The following is a 19,033-nucleotide window of genomic DNA, read 5'->3' as shown; positions in this document are numbered from 1 at the left end:
TTGTGTGTTTAACGACTGTTGTTAATTCTCTTCTCTTTGTTGTTTTAACTAATCTGATATCGTAGTGGAAAAAAAAAATTATTATATTTTAAAGCAAGCATTTAATTACTCTATTCAATAAAGGGTCACTTTCAAATTCCCCCCTTTTGACGTGTATGTTTGCTAAGAAAAACATGTTTAGTCATATCTCGTATGACAGTTCTTAAACCCTCCTTGAAAAGTTGAAAACCTTATACAACCCTGAGTCCAGACCTATATTTGCCCAGCCCGTACCCCAGAGTTTACAGGTTCAAGTCTCGACACTGCCACCATAGTGGGTGTATCCACGAACATGACGCTTAACAACAAACTCTACAACCCACTGTGGTTTTTCTAAATGTTTTTTAAGTGTATTTACTAGAAATATTATAAAATATAATAAAATTAAAATTCCGCCATTTTTCTATGTGTAGCCGCGCGCTTTTGCTGTTGTTCTATTGCAGTGTTCTCAGTTTTAATTGACTTCAATTCCAACATTGCTTCATTTAGTTTCACTTGAAGTTTTTTGGCAACACTCGGGTTTCTAAAAAAGTATTTGGTGATTACTTTTTTAAAATGAAGACGATTGTGTTGTATATATATATATATACATGTATATAACCCCTCCTCTACACAAATAGCAAACGTTTTCAATCTGCACAATGTTGTGTGTTGTGTGGTGCATGGTGTGGGTTTATGGGCACCCACCTTACACAGTTATATATATGTATTTTTGAAATGAAGACGATTGTGTCATATATATATATATATATATATATATATATACATATAGGCCATTATGTTTTTAACTGAACGAAAAATATACATAAAGTAAAATATGAATAAAAGTCATTAAGTGCAAAGTAGTATTTTTTTAACAAAAATTGTTTTTTTAAGTAAAAATATTCTATTCTGTTAGGATCAGATCATATGGAACATTCCTTTACTTTATGTTAGGCTTTAGCTTTAACCTTTCCACCCATAGTTTCAGTGGATGATCTCACAAAACCCAAACAACAACCATTCCCACCTCTCCCTGTTTCTTGCCACTGATTCTTTTAACTTTTTCACCCTTGATTGAACTTGTTTGATTTTCGATTCATTTTTCACAAGTTCTTGATTTATTTTCCTTGAAATTGTTCGATTATTTAAATCTTTAACCTTCACTGCTTCTTGTAGTTGAAACTTTGGTTTTGTTGGCATTTTCTTTTTGTCGCCGAGTGCTTTGTTTAAAAAGTTGAACATCCCAGGTCGGTGTCGGTTAGGGGGATTCACCTTCTTAAGGTTTTTGTCCTGGAAAACAAATTTTAAGAAAAACACTCATTGTGGTATAACCACTGTTGTTACCCCACGACGCGAGAATGAACCAGGTAAATTCACAACTGTAAATAAAACAAGGCACCCCATGCTTGCTACTAAGTTGAATATCACTATCAACTTGGCACTGAGCACAAGGCCCACTATATCTTTTACACTTCAACTGCAGCAGTTTTTAAAGATAAACAAATTACTTTGTTTAAAACTTTTTACAAAACAGACAAAACTAATTACCAGTGCTGCCCGTCTTTTTTCTTTAATCCTCATGCAATGATCTAATGATTTTCCAACTGGCAACACTTCTACTTGGACAGGATCAACTCTCCCCTGCCCCCTGGTGCCCAAACCTTCACCCATCTTATACCTGAAGTTAAATATTTGATTAACAAAAAGTAAGTATATAAAATCTTTATAAATGTATATAAGTTATATTAAATTATATAACAGACATAAGAGATGTATTTCATCAACATAAATTTGTTTGTTTTAATTTAAAAAAAACATGTGATATTTTTTTATTTAACAAAGAACAAGAAACATAAAATACCATAACAAAGAAATGAGAAATAACAGAAAAACAATGGTTGTTACAACACACTGGAGATGGAAAAAATAATTAGTTAATAATAGGTAAATGTAGCTGTTAAACACAAGGAGAAAACCAACAATCAGAAAGTTTAAAACGTATTTAGAATAATTTGTTTCCCTATTATTCCTAAAAGTTTTATTATATATGATATTTATGTTACCCAAGTTTCATCAATATCTTTGATCCAAACCCCCTCGTGTGTTGCTCCCATGCTCCGAACGTAGATGAGTCAATTCCTTTCGCTGTTATGACATCGTAATAGGGTTTATAACAAGTTAAGGTCTGATGCTGCTGCATTTATGGGTGTGTGTCCTTGGGCAAGGCAGTAATTTCTCCAACCCGATGGTCACCAATTGTTTGTTTAAATTATTAATAATAAAGAAAAGCAATCAGCCACAAAGTTACATACGTGGTAACTCGTAACAGGTTGAAAGCGAGCATGAGGTGTAGGAAACAGAACGTGTTAAAATGAACGTTGTTGCCCCGCTACACAAGAATAAATAAATTACATTCAACTATACACCGACAATATCGATTATTAAAAAGACCTGTGATTGTGACATCACCAGGAACGATTATGACATCATCATCATCATCCGATGACTCGGAATCCTCGTTGTCATGATGAGTCGGCAATATTTCATCGATACCGAGGTTAAGAGTGAGATTTCTATGTTGGAACCTGAAGAACATAGAAAACAGAAATAATATAAAAAAACATATTATGACACAAAAAGAGGTTTTCTTTTTTTTTCCAAATAACAACACAATTTTGCTAATTTGTAAAAAATCCATTGCACAAGATTATAATCAAAACTTCTGTATTAAACCTTTGCATTTTTACACGAAAAAGTGTGCCAAAAAATCTTAATAAGTAATCTACTTGTAAAATCACTTTTCCAATCTGGAAAGCCATAATACGGCAATGAATGTTTAGGAGGCTTACTTGACTGTATAGTTGAGGTCCTCATGCACCACGTCGAGGGTGGCAGATCCCCACGTCCCATCTTGTTGTTTAGCGAGGCAAGATGAACCAGGAGTAAAATTATTAAAATCTGGTTCGTGGAACGGATGGAGTGTGTACAAGCTGACGTAACAGCCGTGGGAATATTTACAATCATCATTCGAATACCTGGGGTGTAATTAAGAATTAGATATTAGGTATGTTATGTATATGTATTGAGGATTTATATATGATGATTGGATTGTCGGTACAACGACAGTATAAATTGAGGATTTATATGATGTATGCACCTATCTATATGGGGTTGTATAAATGTATAAAATCATCGTTCCAATATCTGGGGTTTTATTGAGAATTAGACATGATGTACTTTTATGAGGTTGTATACAAAATGCCCGAGTTTTATCTTATACAGTGTTAAATAAGCTGTAGTGCTAATAAGTTTAAATTTCAGGTACCATGACTTGCAACGCTGCAGGACCTCACCCACATAGAATATAACCAATTATGATGTAACAAACCTGCACTTATCTTCAAGATAATAAGGACATGACATCATAGACGCCATTGTTGGATTCAGGAACAAAACTTTCACTATGATGTCATCATGTGTGATGTCATCGGGGAATTTTCCCTCCAGTTCTTGATGGTCGTTGACAACATTCATTATCATCGCGTTATGGTAGTGACAACCTGACCACTCGGTGGTATAAGGAGCACGACACTTGACACCACTTATGTCATCACAATCTTCTATTGTCGACAAAAACGCTTCGTTTAAAACAGATCTTCCGGCGGAAATTTTCAAACTTAGTTCAGGTTTATTGTCTGTGGAGACGGAAGTTTCATCGGCATAGAAACAAGCGACTTGTTCGTCAATCCTGTCACTAGTTGGAGGTGTTTGGTTACTGGAGGATGGTTGTTCCTGAAACACAATTATGATGTCGTAATAACGTTTATTATGCGTCCTGGGGCAACACACATAAAAGTAATGTTAAACCAGTGGTCACCAACGGGTTGTCCAAATTGTCAGGCATTCAAAAAAACCATCACCCACAAAGTCACATGGTAGGCTTGCAGGAGGTGAGTGAAATAAAACATCTAGTTATAACGACTGTCGTTGCCCCCGCTATGCGGGGATAAATAGTTTACATTGATTCCTCATAATGAACAGTCAAAATCATAATAACATGTTAAAAATAAGATATATAAAGGATACTGTCCTTGGGCAAGGCAGTAATTTCTCCAACCCGGTGGTCACCAATGGTTTGTTTAAATTATTAATAATAAAGCAGCAACTCACAAGAGGTTAAAAATATTAATTTAAACTTTATTTTGTAAGTTAACTACAAGCAATGATGTAACAATCACCTGATTGTCTTCATTGCCCAACAGCACCATCAACTGGCTCTTCTCGTACGCCAACAAACTTTCCTCTGTAAGCGAGATGAGGTTTGTGATGTCATCGCGTAGAACAATCAAGTCCGCGTCTTCTTGGCCGGATTCGATCGCTGCATTAATCTGCAAAACCTTATGCTCACTGTCGAGTTATAACATGAGTATCTTAGGTGTAGCTACCACGCTTATTTTCTTCCAAAAAAATGTAAATATGTTTTTAACCGTAAGAGTGTTTTAACAACTGTTGTTTTGTCGCTATATCCTGTCTTTTCGTTTAAAATATTTTTAAATCTTCGCTACCGTAATCAAAGAGACCAATAAAAGTTGTTATTATCTTATTATACACCAGACACACATGATGTGTTCATACACCTAAGCTCACTGTCGAGTCAATAAACAAACAAATGAACAACAAAACTACTATTTAAACAAACATATTTAATTTCTAACCTGGGATAGTTGATTTCTATAAGTATCCAGAGTTGTTTTCATGTCATCCATTTTAATTCAGAAAATTTAGACATACCAACAGACCTAATGAAACAAGTAAATATTCTATCATAATTCTAATTCATTAACATACAATGGGTGTTGGGGGTGTGGGTTATGACATCACAATAAGCTCAATGAGGTTACAGAGTGCAAGAAAACAGCGAATACAACAAAAGCTGTAAACGAACGAAACAGAGGCAGTTGTCAATTTATGAAGAATAAGGTTTAGAATGATGTGGGGGCAAAGTGCATAAAATACCAGGTTTAAATGTGATGTTACTTTTTAAATTCTACACCAGTGCTTTTCAACCTTTTTTGGGCAAACCTTTCATTTAACATAAATTCATAACAAAGCTTTGGTGACCCAATTTCTAAAATTACATTTCAACTTTTTTTAAACAAAAAAAAATCTTTTTTTAAATTACATTTAAAAGGTTGTGAACCACTGTAGTAGACGACCCAACCAAATCAAATGGTGACCCAGGGGTTGAGAAGCACTGCCTCACACTGAGGCACAACTAACGTATGTTGGTTCTAGGATAAACATTATTATTATAAAGCACCCACACCCCCAACAAATATAACATTGTCCCACCAACTTAAAATACAACTTGAAGAACAATTCATTATTTGAAGAAAAATAACGAGTTAGATTGAATGGTTCAGTTACTGGTAGGTAGGAACCACATAAAAGAAATTGCACAAACAATAAAAATGTTAAAAACTTTTGAAGATTTGGTCAAAGCGGGTGAGGTGGGGGAAAATGTTCACAGTTCTAATATCGATTGTTCTTAATGTGATCTTTATGGTGGAATTAATGCAGAAGCTTTGAATCACTCGGCAGTTAAAGGCAATAACTTGAGTTATAAACGGAGTTTGGTAAACGTGGATACTTAATATAAAAATTGAAAGTTCGTTTACAGAAAATATTACAAGGTAAACAACAGGTTATAACATCGGTTCGTTTGGTGTTCAAAACATCTGCAAAAAGCTCTTAGGTATTATGACATCATAAAAGTGAATTGTTCGGAAAACAATGAAGAAATTGGGCGAAATATTGAAGGGAGTGCAACGGAACAGCAATATTTAAAAAGTTTGGATTCCTAATGTGACAATTATGTCTTAATTAAAGATCTACTGTGTCACTGCGGTGGGTAGCATCTATTCCAATCGCTCTGGTACACCATCGAGTGGGTAATATGTGTGTGTGATGTCATCAGCGGTTACCTTGACAACCCGTAAACCTGCGACGTCGTTTCCCAACTGTGCTCCGATGGCCGAAGACACGACAACTTCAACCTTTTAAAGTTGAAATATATAAGCTGAGTTATGAAGTGTATAAAGCATTGTTGTCAGGCTTTAGAGGATAAGGCGTGAACGTATTTTAAGTTCAGTGTGAAGGCAGTGAAGATTATTTATTATAACAAACTAACGAATGATAAGTTAAGCATCAAGCATATAAGCTAAGTATTAAAGACATAAAATATTGCTTTTAGGTATAAGAGACGTTCCAGGGCTTCTAAATTGACAGATCACCTTTGGCTTAAAGTGGAAAAATATAAAATTCAAAGTATATTATAAGTTCTCACACTTGTTATAAGTAGGATTTGGCGCCTTTGGCAATTTTAATTTTGTGAGAACCAATTTAATACAAAAATTAACTAATAAGAAAAAAGTGCTAAATCAGCATATTATGTAGCTATGTTCAATCGAAAATGAAATGTAAGAAAGTCTATGTTTTACAAATTTTTTATATAGTTTTGAAGAAAAAGCATTCATTATACTAAATTAGAAATAAATTTTGATTTTTTTAGTATTTTAGAAACTAGAAACGATCAAAGTTTTTTTTTACTCCAGCGGTTGAATTTGCTGTTTTAAAACACATTTTTTTCAAAAGCTGTTTTGCATTTTGAACTCTGATGGTAGCTTTAGATCACATTTGAGCATATCTATCAACACACAAATTTTGATTTTTCGTTGGTATGCCTCTTTAAAGAGTTATTCATATCATGACATGAACAAAGGTTGCCACAATATGAAACAAACCTGTTTATCTCCTCGTTCATTCCTCCAGAATCCTCCCGCATTCCGATGATAATGTCCGGAGAACACGATTTTAATACCGGCATCTGAGTACCTGGTGAGGAGGTCCATCCTCTTTGCTCCCGGGATCGCAAAGTAAGAATCCTCTTCATCGGGATCTTGTAGGAACAATGGGATGTGCATGAAGACGACGACGTGTTGGCACGAACTCAATCGAGCTCTGAGGAAAATATTTGATTGTTAGTTAAAGGGTTGTATTTTTATAGATGTAAATTTCTTTCCATGACAGGGCGGAGTAGTTCTTATAATACCAGTGTTTTGTTCTATACACCTCGTGCCCGCCTACGAGTTACCAAGTATGTAACTTATTTAACCTCGCATGGCGGCGCAACAACAGTCTTTATAACACGGGTGTTCTGTTTTATACACCTTGTGCAAGCTTACAAGTTACCACATATGTAACTTTGCCCACAATGATAGCATCCTATATAGCCTATATCATCTTGACTAAAGGCATCACTATGCCATGGTGCTGGTACCAATACGAGCATTTTAGTATTTTTGAACTCACATACATAAATAATATGTAAACTATTCTGTATACAAAAACATTGCCATACAAACATGTTCATCATAAAATTCATTCAGTTTGCGACAAGAACATGAATAATAGATTGGTTTGGAAAATACAAAGTGAATATTTTATTCAAACTAAATTATTTGAATAAATATTGCATGGTGGGCACCAGGTGTTTAAGTTTTTGTCATGGCATAGACATTACTTCAAAATTTTTGTTAGCACAAAAACTATATTTTAAATCTTTTTTTATCAAGTCAATATACACATTATATCATGAATGGGTAAGGTACTACAGCGAGACACACTATAAGACCCAGGATTTATCTCACTTCACCCATTACCCAGACTGTTGACCCATTTCAAAACATTGTATATGCACGTTCCATTCTACATGGGCGAGGTCCTACAGCGAGGCACGCAAAGAACTTAGAGATTATGCCAAAGTTGGTATATTGATGTCACTATTAGATCTAAACTCATATATTTAATTTATCAAACATTTTTAACATATTCTGCACCATTGAATACCATAAAATCACCAAACACAAAACTTACATTTCAAGTTGTGCTCTAAGCCATGAATCTTGATTCGACGATTGCTCTCTTGTTTCTGAATCATTATACATATACTGACTATTAACAACGATATAGAACACCCCCTCCACCCAGAAGCTGTAGTAATCCTCCCCAAAATCATTGTTATACATGGACATAGTTTTCATGGTTGGTACGTTGCCCACATCATGGTTACCACTCACAACAACAATGGGTATTGTTTGGTCAAGATCGGCAAACGCTGACTTGAGGTCACTGACCTGAGGGTCTCTTAAGGACTCCCCTGTAAATATTATTGGTTAGATTTCTATGTTAAACATTCTATTTAAATATTGGACAATGATGCCATTTTAGTATAAACAAAAATATCTCAGTAAACCATTTTTTGGACTTTTTTTGTTTGTTTTGTAACACTTGATTTTGGATTTCTCCATTTTATATATGTGACTATGTTGGGGTAATGGGACAACTCTGGCTTAAATTCCAGGTCCCAAGGAATACCTCTGCATTGGCATCGGCCCTCACCCATACAAAACGGGGAAATTGTTTCACAGGATTGTGCGCCTAACTACTCCTCCCTTCATTTATAAAAGTTTGGCACATATGACATAGTAATTAAAACTGAAAAAATAGACTACATGAAATATTGATTATACATTTATTTAGTTGAACATCTATATCATGGTAATTCTACAAACCTGGAAAAGCATCAATTAGATCGCCACCAATACAAACGAACTTAGGTTTTGGTCTCATTTTATTTATAGCTTCAACAGCGTCGTGCGTTCGTTTAATCTCTACGTCCCAAGTGCTTCCTGTAGTAATTGTTAAATCAAAATGTTAATTGTAACCTAATAATAAAGGGGAAACCATAGTCTACAATAGAATTCAAAAATTTGGTTTGAATAAATCTTTAACTATAATACACAATTGCACAAACAATTATCCAATATGAGAGGTCTAATTGATAACTCTATAAAACCTTTATAAAACCTATGTTACATTTTACACTCGATTTTTGTTCGTTAAATAGGCTTATGGATGAAACATTTAAATAAATTAGGGTTAAATGAATGTTAAATAAATACGGATTTCTTTAAATTAAGAAACTAAAAAGTTAGTTTCACTTAAAGTAAAAAAAAAAACTGAAAAAAACTAAAACTTGCCAAAAGTTTTAGCATTGTTTGCTAAAGTTTATTATTATGAATTCAAACCATATATTTGATATTTACTAAACAACAGACAACATTCTAACCGTTTCCTCCGTTAACTTTATCAATCAACCCGGGCTGGGGGTCGGCGAGAAAAACAAAGAAATGATCGTCGTGCCATCTTCCCTCGTCATCTGGAAAAAGATGAAACATTTATTAAAATTGTTATTATTCTATATAGGTGCGGTCCTACAGTGAGGCATGTCATAGGGCCCAGAAATAATGATATAAATGAAAAAAAACTTGTTTTAACTTTTTATGTAAAAATCCTCAGGCAATTTTTGTTTTATTCTTTTCCTACATTTACAAACAAAACATTGCCAAAAGTTCTCTTTCATACCTATACTATCCATGGCAGCAACAGCATATATATTATAAATGGTAAATGCTTCAAACCAGAGGCCAAATTTACAATTGTACCAATAATAATAAAGTGATTGTTGAATGTATGTAACTTTTATAGTTTCACGAGGTGGAGCAAGGACAGTCATTACAGCCATGCGTTCTGTTTCATACACCTCGTGTCCGCTTACAAGTTACCACGTATGTAACGTTTTTATCTTCTCATAGCAGGGCAACAATAGTCGTATAACAGTGGTGTTCTGTTTCATAAACCTCGTGTCTGCTTACAAGTTAAGTGTGTGATTTTTATATTTTGTATGGCCGAAAGTTTAAACGACCTAATAGTAACTGGGTTGAAGAAGTTACTGTTTATTGTCTTGCCCAAGGACACATATGCCTAGCACTATCAGTATAGAACCCGGTAACCACTGAACCACAGCACCAGAATAAATGCAGTGCAATATGACACTTACGTTGTAACACACTGTCCCTTCCTTTTACACATGAACACATAAGGTGGTGGTTCGTAAACATTATGGTATATAAGGTGCGAGTTTATTTCAAACAAATTCAACAACAATTGTTGTTGCAGGAAGTTTTGACGGGCATTGTTGGTTAACAATGGAAAGTATCAAACAAACAATGAGCCTTTGTTGGTTCAATTATGAGGTGGATATTCTTGGTTTTAATGTTAATGCAATTATTACCAATCTTCTTTTAAATAAATGAACATAGCATATTTATCCTCGCCCTGCGGTGCAACGACAGTGGTTATAATACGGGTGTTCTGTTTTATACACTTTGGTCCGATATAGCTATGCCGTTTGCGCCATTTGTTGAGCTCGCGCGAGTGTGCGGTTGTCATTTGGAATTAGTAGGTTTCTAGAACAAAATATTGTGGAAATAAACGGCCTAAATCGTTTCTAACAGTGATTTATATTTGTATACGATGTTTTCCTAAAGCAAGCAGCATGTTTATTACGAAATAGTAGGGACTCACACGTGGATTCATTGCATCATAATAGCGATTGTTTGAACCTGGCAATTAATAACGACATAAAAGCAATTCACACGTTAATAATTTACTCATAATGGCAATTTACACATGGATTTTTTTGCTAAACAGATGTTCATATACCATTGCTAATGTATCTATTTTCATTAGTTCAAAATACCAAATAAAAGATGTCTTTACTAAGAGAGACTTTATTGTTGATTTTCTTGACCATACTGCAAAACTTTTACGAAGTACAAAAGACATTAATGTGGTCAGTTTATTTAGCGCGAAAATAAAGCTATGACTGTTACGTCATAGTACGAAATGTTTCGTCAGGCTTTGTTGTGCATGAACATGGATTAATGGAGCGATAAAATGTACAAAAAACCCTCCGTATAAACCATTTTTACGGGTTATTACCAGTCTGCAAAGTATGGCAGTTCCTGACGAGATCTCGCGCGTGCAAGACGGTTATTTTTCGCGTTCGCGCGTGCTATCATTAAAAATCTGCGTGCAAAGCATGTACATTTTCAAGCCACGTTAGGAAATCTTACTTAATTTAATACGTATTTTTTTCCTTGTTTAATTAATTGGCGTGCGTAGGACAAATTGTGGCGTGCATAACCCAGAGGTCTGTAAAAAAATCGCGCGTGCACCTGCCATACTCTGCAGTCTGGGGTTATTAAAGGACGAATATCTAAAATAATAGTAAAATTACCCGGACAGAGTAATTGCGATACCCGGCCGGGCCCGGATTTGGCCGAGTGCATCCCTAGTTAGGACAGGAACAGGTAAACGGTTATCTTTTACAAGCGCCACAATCAATAAAAATCCACATTTAAAAAATGTACATTTCCTAGGCCATACCAACAAAAAATCCTACTTATTTTGATAGAGCATTGATTTATATTTAATACACGAGTATTAAATTGTGACAATAAACATTATTATGTAACAGCTATTACTATTATTACGTCACAAACCTTGTGTCATTCCTTCTATTTGTCGATCGCGCGCTTTCTTGAATGCCATTGTCTGAGAGATAATTGCAAAACAAAGGAATAAAGTAACTTTACAGAACATTGTTAATTAACATTTGCACCAAATCGAAAATCAATATTATTTACCTGCTGTAGTATCGCTACCGCTAGTCCAACAATCCTTTTCTCAAAACAACAAAAGAAAAAATGAACCACATTCACTGTGACGTCATCATATCTATGAACACACCCCTCTAATATATTCAAGTTTGCAAATTTGCAGTAAAACTATTTAGTTTTATAAATATCTAACTGTATCTTTAAATAAATAATTTATTTACATTGATTTTATTTATGTTGAAATATTTCCCCCTAAACATGTTTTTATAACATTTTTATAGCAAACATCCAGACTCAGAGGGAATTCCCCTTCAACAGTATCAAAACAAAACGTTTTTTTTATTTTTAGATTATTTTGATTTGTGTCTAAATATATTTTATTTCCATTTGCAGAATGTTTTTTCGTTTTATATTTTTATACACATTTTTATCGATTTTAATTGCTTTCATTTTTAACGAGTATTTTATTTACTATGTCGCGATTTTTCAGTGTGGGTGGCCAGACAACAACGGTTCGGGCGAAAAACTGAGGTAAATATATTGAATTCATATTTATAAGTACAAACCATATACTATCCTTAACATGGTGTTTATTGGGAAAGCCTGATGGTGTATCCCATTAGCAGACAAGAGGCCTGTCCTTTAAAATCAAAAAGTAAACATTTACCAGAGACGCAGTCTGCAGAGGGTTTAACACTTCCTGCGATGCAAACTACAAACACCAAAATCTAATCACTTATTCTTTGCAGAGCTCTTGTTTTATCGGATCCACATTTGCTTGGGGAGATTGAGGGTCATTGGTTCGATAAGTTAAGAAGGTAAACACTGGTATTAAATTATTACGCAACGCTGTTATTAAATTATTGCGCAACACTGGTATTTATTTATTGCGCAACACTAGTATTTAATTATTGCGCAACACTGGTATTTAATTATTGCGCAACACTGGTATTTATTTATTGTGCAACACTGGTATTTACTATTTATTTATTGCGCAACACTGATGATTATTCTGTAAATATTAAATTAACATTGGTGATAAGAGATCAATGTCACCCTTGCTTGAATGAGTTAATACTCTATTCTATAAGAGTAAGGTCCTACAGACCTACACCATGACACCTAATATCGGGGCCAGAGTTTTCCCATTACTCCAACACGCAGGTTGCTATAACTCGTTATTGACCACTGGGTTAAAACAATATTTGCTGTCTTGCTCAACCTTGCAACTGGCCAACCAAGCTACACCGTTTGGACCTTAACATTGAATTACAAATTGATTTGTTAAAATTATAAAACATTCAACAATGTACAACTGTCGATAACTCTACATCACCCACAGAGAATGGCAAATGTATCGTTCATTTCAAACCTCAATAAGTTTGTTGCGACCCGAGGTTGTGTTTATCCTCGGAGATTTGACCGATGAAGGGAAATGGGCAACTGGGAAACAATGGGATCAATACGTCGTAAACGCGAAGCGATTGTTCGCCACCCCACCTGGTGTCCGACTATATGTTGTCGTCGGCAACCATGACATCGGGTTCCATCATGATGTCACAAACACCAAGTTAACAAGGTGGGGAACATTTAATTTACATTTATTTATATCTTCGAATTGAGTAACAAAGATCAGATTAATTTATTAAAGAGAAATAGGCATTAGGCAAAATAAAAGGAAAATTAAATTAATATATGGCCAGGTAACAGGAGCTGGACTGTGTGCCTCTCCACAATTGATGTTGTTGAACTCACCATTGAAACATAACAATCGTCTTAACAACGTCCTTTATTCATCTTTAGATTCTTGAAAGACTTTTCAACCAAAAACGTTGAAACAATTGAGTTAAAAGGTCACACCTTCGTTATAGTTAACAGTATGGGGTTGGAGGGAGACGGTTGTTTTATGTGCCAAGCTACGGAGCGTCAACTACAGGATGCCATGGATTATATCAACTGTGAAGTACGTTGGTGGCTTTGTTAAATCTTAAGTTATGTAAAGTTGATTATATTTTGTACAGAATAATTGAATGTAACTTTTTTATCCTTGCGTGATGGGGCAACAACAATGTTGTTATAACACTGGTGTTTTGTTCCATACACCTCATGCCCACTTACAAGTTACCATGTATTGAACTTTGTTGGCGATACTAACTACTTGTTATGTGGTAACTTATTTTATTATATCACACATTGGTGTTTAATCTTATTTACCCCACACAAATCCTAAATTGTATGTTATATCTATGTTCATGCACATTAATGTTCTTGTACAGAATTCGATGAAACCAAAATATTGCAACTCCAACAAGAAACATCCGGATCCAATATTGTTGACGGTATAAACATAGTCTTAGTCATATGAATAAATGAATGTAACTTACTTTATCCTCGCGTGGCCGGAAAGCGACAGTTGTTATAACACGGGTTTAGCACCTCATGCCAGCTTACGAGTTACCATGTATGTTACTTTGTGGGTAATTATTTTTTGGTTTTTTTTTTATGTATTGCTGATAATTTGGACAACCCATTAGTGACCACTGGGTTGGAGCAATTGTCGTTAAGCGTCTTGCCCAAGGACACATACACCCACAATGGTAGCAACGTCGAGCCTTGAACCCATTACCTCTGGGTTACAGGCAGGCGCGCTAACCACTATACCATGGCACCTTTATATATATATATATATATATATATCTTTATTAATACGGGGTTCAACCTTGTTTGCATAATAACCACTTCAAAGTTAAAACTGTGTGTAAATGAACAAGTCCATTAGTTAAATTTAAACTAATAAAATACATCTTTGTCTGTCTATACATTGATGGCCACATATTCTGACTCTTAAAACAAAGGGAGTAAAGCTGGGGTCTATACATACTACATAGATGTTAAAACTTATTAAATTAACCATATTATGTACAAAACTTGTTACTTGTGTATTTCACCTCAGCACATTCCATTGTTCCGAACCTCGGATATTGAATGCGTTGGATCGGATGCGGGGCAAGATGGGAAGCATAGGAGGTTCAACTACAAAGATACTTTAAAGGAATCAACATCGGAAAGGGTAAGATTAATAACTTTTGTTTATTAAAAGTTTAATATAGTATTTATTTAAACTCCTGAAATGGACATGTCAGTTGTCTTAGATTCTTTTTGTCATATACACTTGTTTATGACCAAATTTGCATACCTGCTTAAAATACCTTATTTGTTAATTTTATTTCACACAATTTGTCCCATAACTATTTCCTATACCAATAACAAGAGAGCATATAGTGCTAATGAATGGCAGTTCGGCCAATATAGATAATATTAGTACACAAAGTATCAAATTAACAAGTCATTATCACCCCATTTACTCCCCTTCCTCCAGCTCCTAAACCTTGTCAACCCTCGCCTAATACTGAGCGGGCACACCCACAACACCTGCCATCGTAGCCACAAAGATGGGACACCAGAAGTTACCGTAGCATCGTACAGTTGGAGGAATCGGAACGACCCAAGTTTTTATCTGGTGGGGTTGAATTATGTTTGTTGATAATTTGGGTTATATTATTATAATATTATTATTTGAACTACCAGAAATTAAAATCTTTATGTATAAATTATACATGGTATTATGGAACCAACAATAAAAAAATGATAATTAGTTTGATGTCACTGATAGGCCCCAAACTTATTTAATGCAGAAATAATTAGACACAATCCTACGGTACAAATCTAATTTATTTGGTGTAATGTTTTCTGATTAATACAGTGCAAGCTGGGAGCCTGGAATGGTATTCTTGGCTACCGACTGAAGTTAGTCGATTGTGGTTACTATTGGTTACCGCATTTTTTTAGGCCAGGTAAACATACAAGGTTCAAGATTCCAGCTGTTTAGCGAAAACAAAGCAATCACATACATGGTGGATATTATAAAACCTTTGTTTAATATTACCTTCTAGTTCACAATCACCAATGATGACATCACATCCTCCAAATGCCATCTACCAACTGAATCTACCGTATTTACCTTATATGGGTTGGCAGTTATAGCATCGTTGTTCATATTAAAGATGGCTTGCAACAGAAACATGAGATGTACTTCAAAAATATGGAAGAGACTTTAAATCTGTTTTAACTTTTAACATCCACAAATTTTGCACTTGATGCTTTTACCATATTTGCCATATTTACTAGTTTCTCCTACATTTGCAAAGAGTCGGAGGGTTACTAATATACCAGCAAGCAATTTTTATATAAAAATAGAAATGCTGCTGCTAATGATAAAATAACATTAAACTTTATCCAAACATATAAACAGTAATCGAAACGTTTTAAAATGAAGTTGTTTTTATGGAAAAAACGATCACAGTTTACATGCAAATATGCATGACAATGATTTTAATATTTTGTTGGGAAATAAACTTTTACTGTGACATCAATGAGTATTCAATACATAACAATGGCAATGTTTATGATGTCACAACCAACCATTGTAAGCAACAATAACAACATGATTGCACAATTTGTAAAAAAGTTTTTAAAAAGTTGAGTAAATATTAAAGAAATGATAAACTTATTGCAACCAATACACTTTAATGTAATAGTATTACATAATATGACATCACGCATAATATGACATCACGCATAATATGACATCACACATAACATGACATCACACATAATATGACATCACACATTATGACATCACACATAATATGACATCACACATAATGTGACATCACGCATAATATGACATCACACATTATGACATCACACATAATATGACATCACACATTATGACATCATGCATACTATGACATCACACATATTATGACATTGACATCACATATATTATGACATCAAACATATTGTGACATGACACAAAATATGACATCACACATTATGACATCACGCATATTATGACATCACACATAATATGACATCACACATAATATGACATCACACATAATATGACATCACGCATATTATGACATCACACATAATATGACATCACACAAAATATGACATCACACATTATGACATCATGCATACTATGACATCACACAAAATATGACATCACACATTATGACATCATGCATACTATGACATCACACATAATATGACATCACATATATTATGACATCAAATATATTGTGACATTACATATATTATGACATCACGCACAATATTGCAAATAACGGTAAATATGATGTCTATGATTAATACAAATATTACTTTTAAAATAAACTAAAACTTGGCAGATATAAAACACTTGAGTTTTGTGTAGTCACTATGTGGTTATTCTGTGTCGTGTAAAGTGCACGGAATATGATTAATTTACATAAAACAAAAATACAGCAATAGATCTTATAAAATGTGACAAATAAAACTCACTTTTGGTTATTGTGTTTTAAAGTTGAGGGTATTTGTTTAAGGTAGTACGAGTATTATGATTAATTCACATAAACAAAAAAATCAGCAATAAACCTTATAAATTTCACAAATAAAACACTTTTGTGTTTGTGTATACAGTTATAAATCAGACACCATACTGCTTGTGCAAAAAATATTCAAACCATTTATTCTCAGTTCTAATCGCATCTTTACAAATCTTCAACCCCTTTGCTCCATGTTTAAGGTTATACCCTTTCATTTCCACACCCCTGGGGTTATAGACTCGGTTGCGTGGGTCTCTTACGCGTGAAACACCCACAGCCCCCCCATCTACACACGCATCCTGAAGTTGCTGATTTAATTCATTCAACTTTTTAACGTTTTCATCCATTTTTTCGACCCCGTATTCTTTAACACCGCGCCAGAACGTTTTGTTAAAGTGTCTGTACATCAAAGTATCCGCGTGATTCCATTCCTCAACTTTTCTTCTCCTTACCTCAGGTACAAATTCTCCAGATACAGCTCTTGCATTGAGAGCGAGATATGCAGCATCTTCAAGATCCCAACATAATAAGTCCATCAACAAAACCATAGAAATATCAAAGTATTCCGTCAATAACACAAGATCGAACACCTCCTCCACCTCCAATATTGATTGTTGAATATATTCTTCATCGTTGTTTAAATTATTGAAGCCCATATCATAAAACATACTGTTCTTGCCGAACCACCACAGTGGGCCATCCTTTGCACCTCGGAAATACCTAAACATAACTATTTGTTTATTTTTTATTAAATATGTATGTAATGCCATCTATGTGACATAATAATGTATTATATACAGTATTAAGGACATGCCTGGTAGCCAAGCTCTGGCCAAATAATGGTTGCCAGCATACAGGTATAGCTTTAATTATAGGCAACAAACCTAGGGTGGCAGGATGGGCAGGCCAACCTTGGAATTTCTACACTGCATTAATCAGTAAACATTACAACCAACCAATAAGTTAGATTTGTTTCACAGGATTTTTTGTTTAACTATCCCTGCCTCTCCTGGGTTTATAAAAGATAGTCGCTCGTGGCTGAAACTAAACACAAGTTTTACGTGGGACTACAAGTCTTTGTAGAAATATAAAATTAACACAATACATGTTGCCCAACTCACCTTCTAGGATGGTTTATCCATTCCTCCATTCCCGATGGGGAAAGGGGGAGTCTCGAAAATGTTTTGCAATCGTAATGCAAGTAGTTGAATAGAGATTCAAATAATGAACCCGGTTCTCTTAGTATTGTGATGTAAACTGTGTCATTCGGAAGGATTGCGGATACTTCACTTCTGTCGAATCTCATATGATGACACAGCATATTTATTAGTGAGTCACTTTTTCGGATAAAATCTCGGTTGAAATACCGCCCATCCCGGTACCCGAACTTGGGATCCCTGGTTCTCGATAATCCGACAAATATATCGTGCAGGTCAGCATGACGCAGCAAAATGTTTTGTACAACTGTACCAGCAGTTTTGTGAGTTTTCATAAAAAATATATTTTTCTTCGGTTTGCAATTTGTACGGTTCGTAAAAGTATTTCGGATGAATGGAAAAGTTGGAGCTGACCTGGATGAAAGCAAGATTATGCAATTTAGTTCTAAAAAAAACTTTGTTTATGTTTAATTAAATTTGAAGATCTATAAGCCTTTATACTTTTAATACATAACAAACAAAACATAAAATTTCTTACTTTTGTTTTTTTGTTGATTTAAAAGACAATCCCCAGCAAGAATACACGACATAAATTGAACACAAGATCAAAGCAAATCTTAAAATGTTGTGCAAATATTTGCGGATGAAACCCATCGCTAAAGTAAGCATATAATAAGGTGTTTCCCCTAGCAAAACAAACAGAGACACACAGTGTCGCGTAATCAACCTTAGCAACAATTTAATATATGGAATTATATTATAATACAACAAATTTAAAAATGTTCAAACTTTTAAATATTGAAGTTTTAAGTTCACACACCCCTAATAACAAAATACT

At 34.4% G+C, this 19,033-nt stretch overlaps 4 protein-coding genes across 5 annotated transcripts; 1 reads left to right on the top strand and 3 right to left on the bottom strand.

Moving 5' to 3' along the window:
* Nucleotides 1-78: 78 nt before the first annotated feature.
* Nucleotides 79-4,880, bottom strand: LOC149727607 (zinc finger CCCH-type with G patch domain-containing protein-like). Its single transcript, XM_089888525.1, has 9 exons — nucleotides 4,737-4,880; nucleotides 4,260-4,409; nucleotides 3,410-3,813; nucleotides 2,871-3,056; nucleotides 2,473-2,606; nucleotides 2,085-2,166; nucleotides 1,570-1,699; nucleotides 1,049-1,311; nucleotides 79-562 (listed from the first exon to the last, which is right to left on the bottom strand). The coding sequence occupies exons 1-9, from the start codon at nucleotides 4,785-4,787 to the stop codon at nucleotides 424-426; spliced, it is 1,539 nt and encodes a 512-aa protein (XP_089744651.1). The 5' UTR covers nucleotides 4,788-4,880; the 3' UTR covers nucleotides 79-423.
* Nucleotides 4,821-11,774, bottom strand: LOC149727606 (serine/threonine-protein phosphatase CPPED1-like). Its single transcript, XM_089888530.1, has 7 exons — nucleotides 11,634-11,774; nucleotides 11,490-11,541; nucleotides 9,212-9,301; nucleotides 8,655-8,771; nucleotides 7,957-8,239; nucleotides 6,825-7,041; nucleotides 4,821-6,077 (listed from the first exon to the last, which is right to left on the bottom strand). Exons 2-7 carry the CDS (start codon nucleotides 11,536-11,538, stop codon nucleotides 5,940-5,942), a joined length of 894 nt encoding a protein of 297 aa, XP_089744656.1. The 5' UTR covers nucleotides 11,539-11,541; nucleotides 11,634-11,774; the 3' UTR covers nucleotides 4,821-5,939.
* A 193-nt stretch (nucleotides 11,775-11,967) lies between these two features.
* On the top strand, nucleotides 11,968-16,039 carry LOC149727605 (metallophosphoesterase 1-like). Of its 2 annotated transcripts, none has more exons than XM_089888528.1 (8): nucleotides 11,968-12,137; nucleotides 12,356-12,424; nucleotides 12,949-13,185; nucleotides 13,410-13,569; nucleotides 13,883-13,945; nucleotides 14,560-14,676; nucleotides 14,986-15,126; nucleotides 15,456-16,039. In XM_089888528.1, exons 1-8 carry the CDS (start codon nucleotides 12,001-12,003, stop codon nucleotides 15,462-15,464), a joined length of 933 nt encoding a protein of 310 aa, XP_089744654.1. In that variant the 5' UTR covers nucleotides 11,968-12,000; the 3' UTR covers nucleotides 15,465-16,039. The 2 variants fall into 2 exon arrangements, with proteins under 2 accessions (XP_089744654.1, XP_089744653.1); XM_089888527.1 differs by having other exon boundaries at nucleotides 11,969-12,137; nucleotides 15,560-16,039.
* LOC149727604 (galactose-3-O-sulfotransferase 3-like) lies at nucleotides 15,964-18,968 on the bottom strand. The gene is made up of 3 exons (XM_089888526.1): nucleotides 18,734-18,968; nucleotides 18,160-18,609; nucleotides 15,964-17,758 (listed from the first exon to the last, which is right to left on the bottom strand). Exons 1-3 carry the CDS (start codon nucleotides 18,862-18,864, stop codon nucleotides 17,140-17,142), a joined length of 1,200 nt encoding a protein of 399 aa, XP_089744652.1. The 5' UTR covers nucleotides 18,865-18,968; the 3' UTR covers nucleotides 15,964-17,139.
* Between the last annotated feature and the right edge of the window lie 65 nt (nucleotides 18,969-19,033).

Source organism: Ciona robusta, chromosome 11, assembly GCF_009617815.1.
Source record: "Ciona robusta chromosome 11, ASM961781v2".
NCBI lineage: Eukaryota > Metazoa > Chordata > Ascidiacea > Phlebobranchia > Cionidae > Ciona > Ciona robusta.
This window is presented reverse-complemented; position numbering and strand designations above follow the sequence as displayed.

Excerpts from the sequence above, each read along its gene's own strand:
- LOC149727605 (XM_089888527.1), top strand. The coding sequence starts at position 12,001 with ATGTTTTTTCGTTTTATATTTTTATACACATTTTTATCGATTTTAATT. Across the intron at positions 12,138-12,355 it reads GGTTCGGGCGAAAAACTGAG|AGCTCTTGTTTTATCGGATC; the intron begins GTAAATATATTG and ends TATTCTTTGCAG. Across the intron at positions 14,677-14,985 it reads AGGAATCAACATCGGAAAGG|CTCCTAAACCTTGTCAACCC; the intron begins GTAAGATTAATA and ends CCCTTCCTCCAG.
- LOC149727607 (XM_089888525.1), bottom strand. The coding sequence starts at position 4,787 with ATGGATGACATGAAAACAACTCTGGATACTTATAGAAATCAACTATCC. Across the intron at positions 2,607-2,870 it reads GACCTCAACTATACAGTCAA|GTTCCAACATAGAAATCTCA; the intron begins GTAAGCCTCCTA and ends TATGTTCTTCAG. Across the intron at positions 1,700-2,084 it reads AAGATATTGATGAAACTTGG|GTATAAGATGGGTGAAGGTT; the intron begins GTAACATAAATA and ends ATTTAACTTCAG.
- LOC149727604 (XM_089888526.1), bottom strand. The coding sequence starts at position 18,864 with ATGCTTACTTTAGCGATGGGTTTCATCCGCAAATATTTGCACAACATT. Across the intron at positions 18,610-18,733 it reads AAATCAACAAAAAAACAAAA|GTCAGCTCCAACTTTTCCAT; the intron begins GTAAGAAATTTT and ends GCTTTCATCCAG. Across the intron at positions 17,759-18,159 it reads TGGATAAACCATCCTAGAAG|GTATTTCCGAGGTGCAAAGG; the intron begins GTGAGTTGGGCA and ends AGTTATGTTTAG.
- LOC149727606 (XM_089888530.1), bottom strand. The coding sequence starts at position 11,538 with ATGGCATTCAAGAAAGCGCGCGATCGACAAATAGAAGGAATGACACAA. Across the intron at positions 8,772-9,211 it reads TAAAGTTAACGGAGGAAACG|GAAGCACTTGGGACGTAGAG; the intron begins GTTAGAATGTTG and ends CAATTACTACAG. Across the intron at positions 8,240-8,654 it reads TCTAATTGATGCTTTTCCAG|GGGAGTCCTTAAGAGACCCT; the intron begins GTTTGTAGAATT and ends TAATATTTACAG.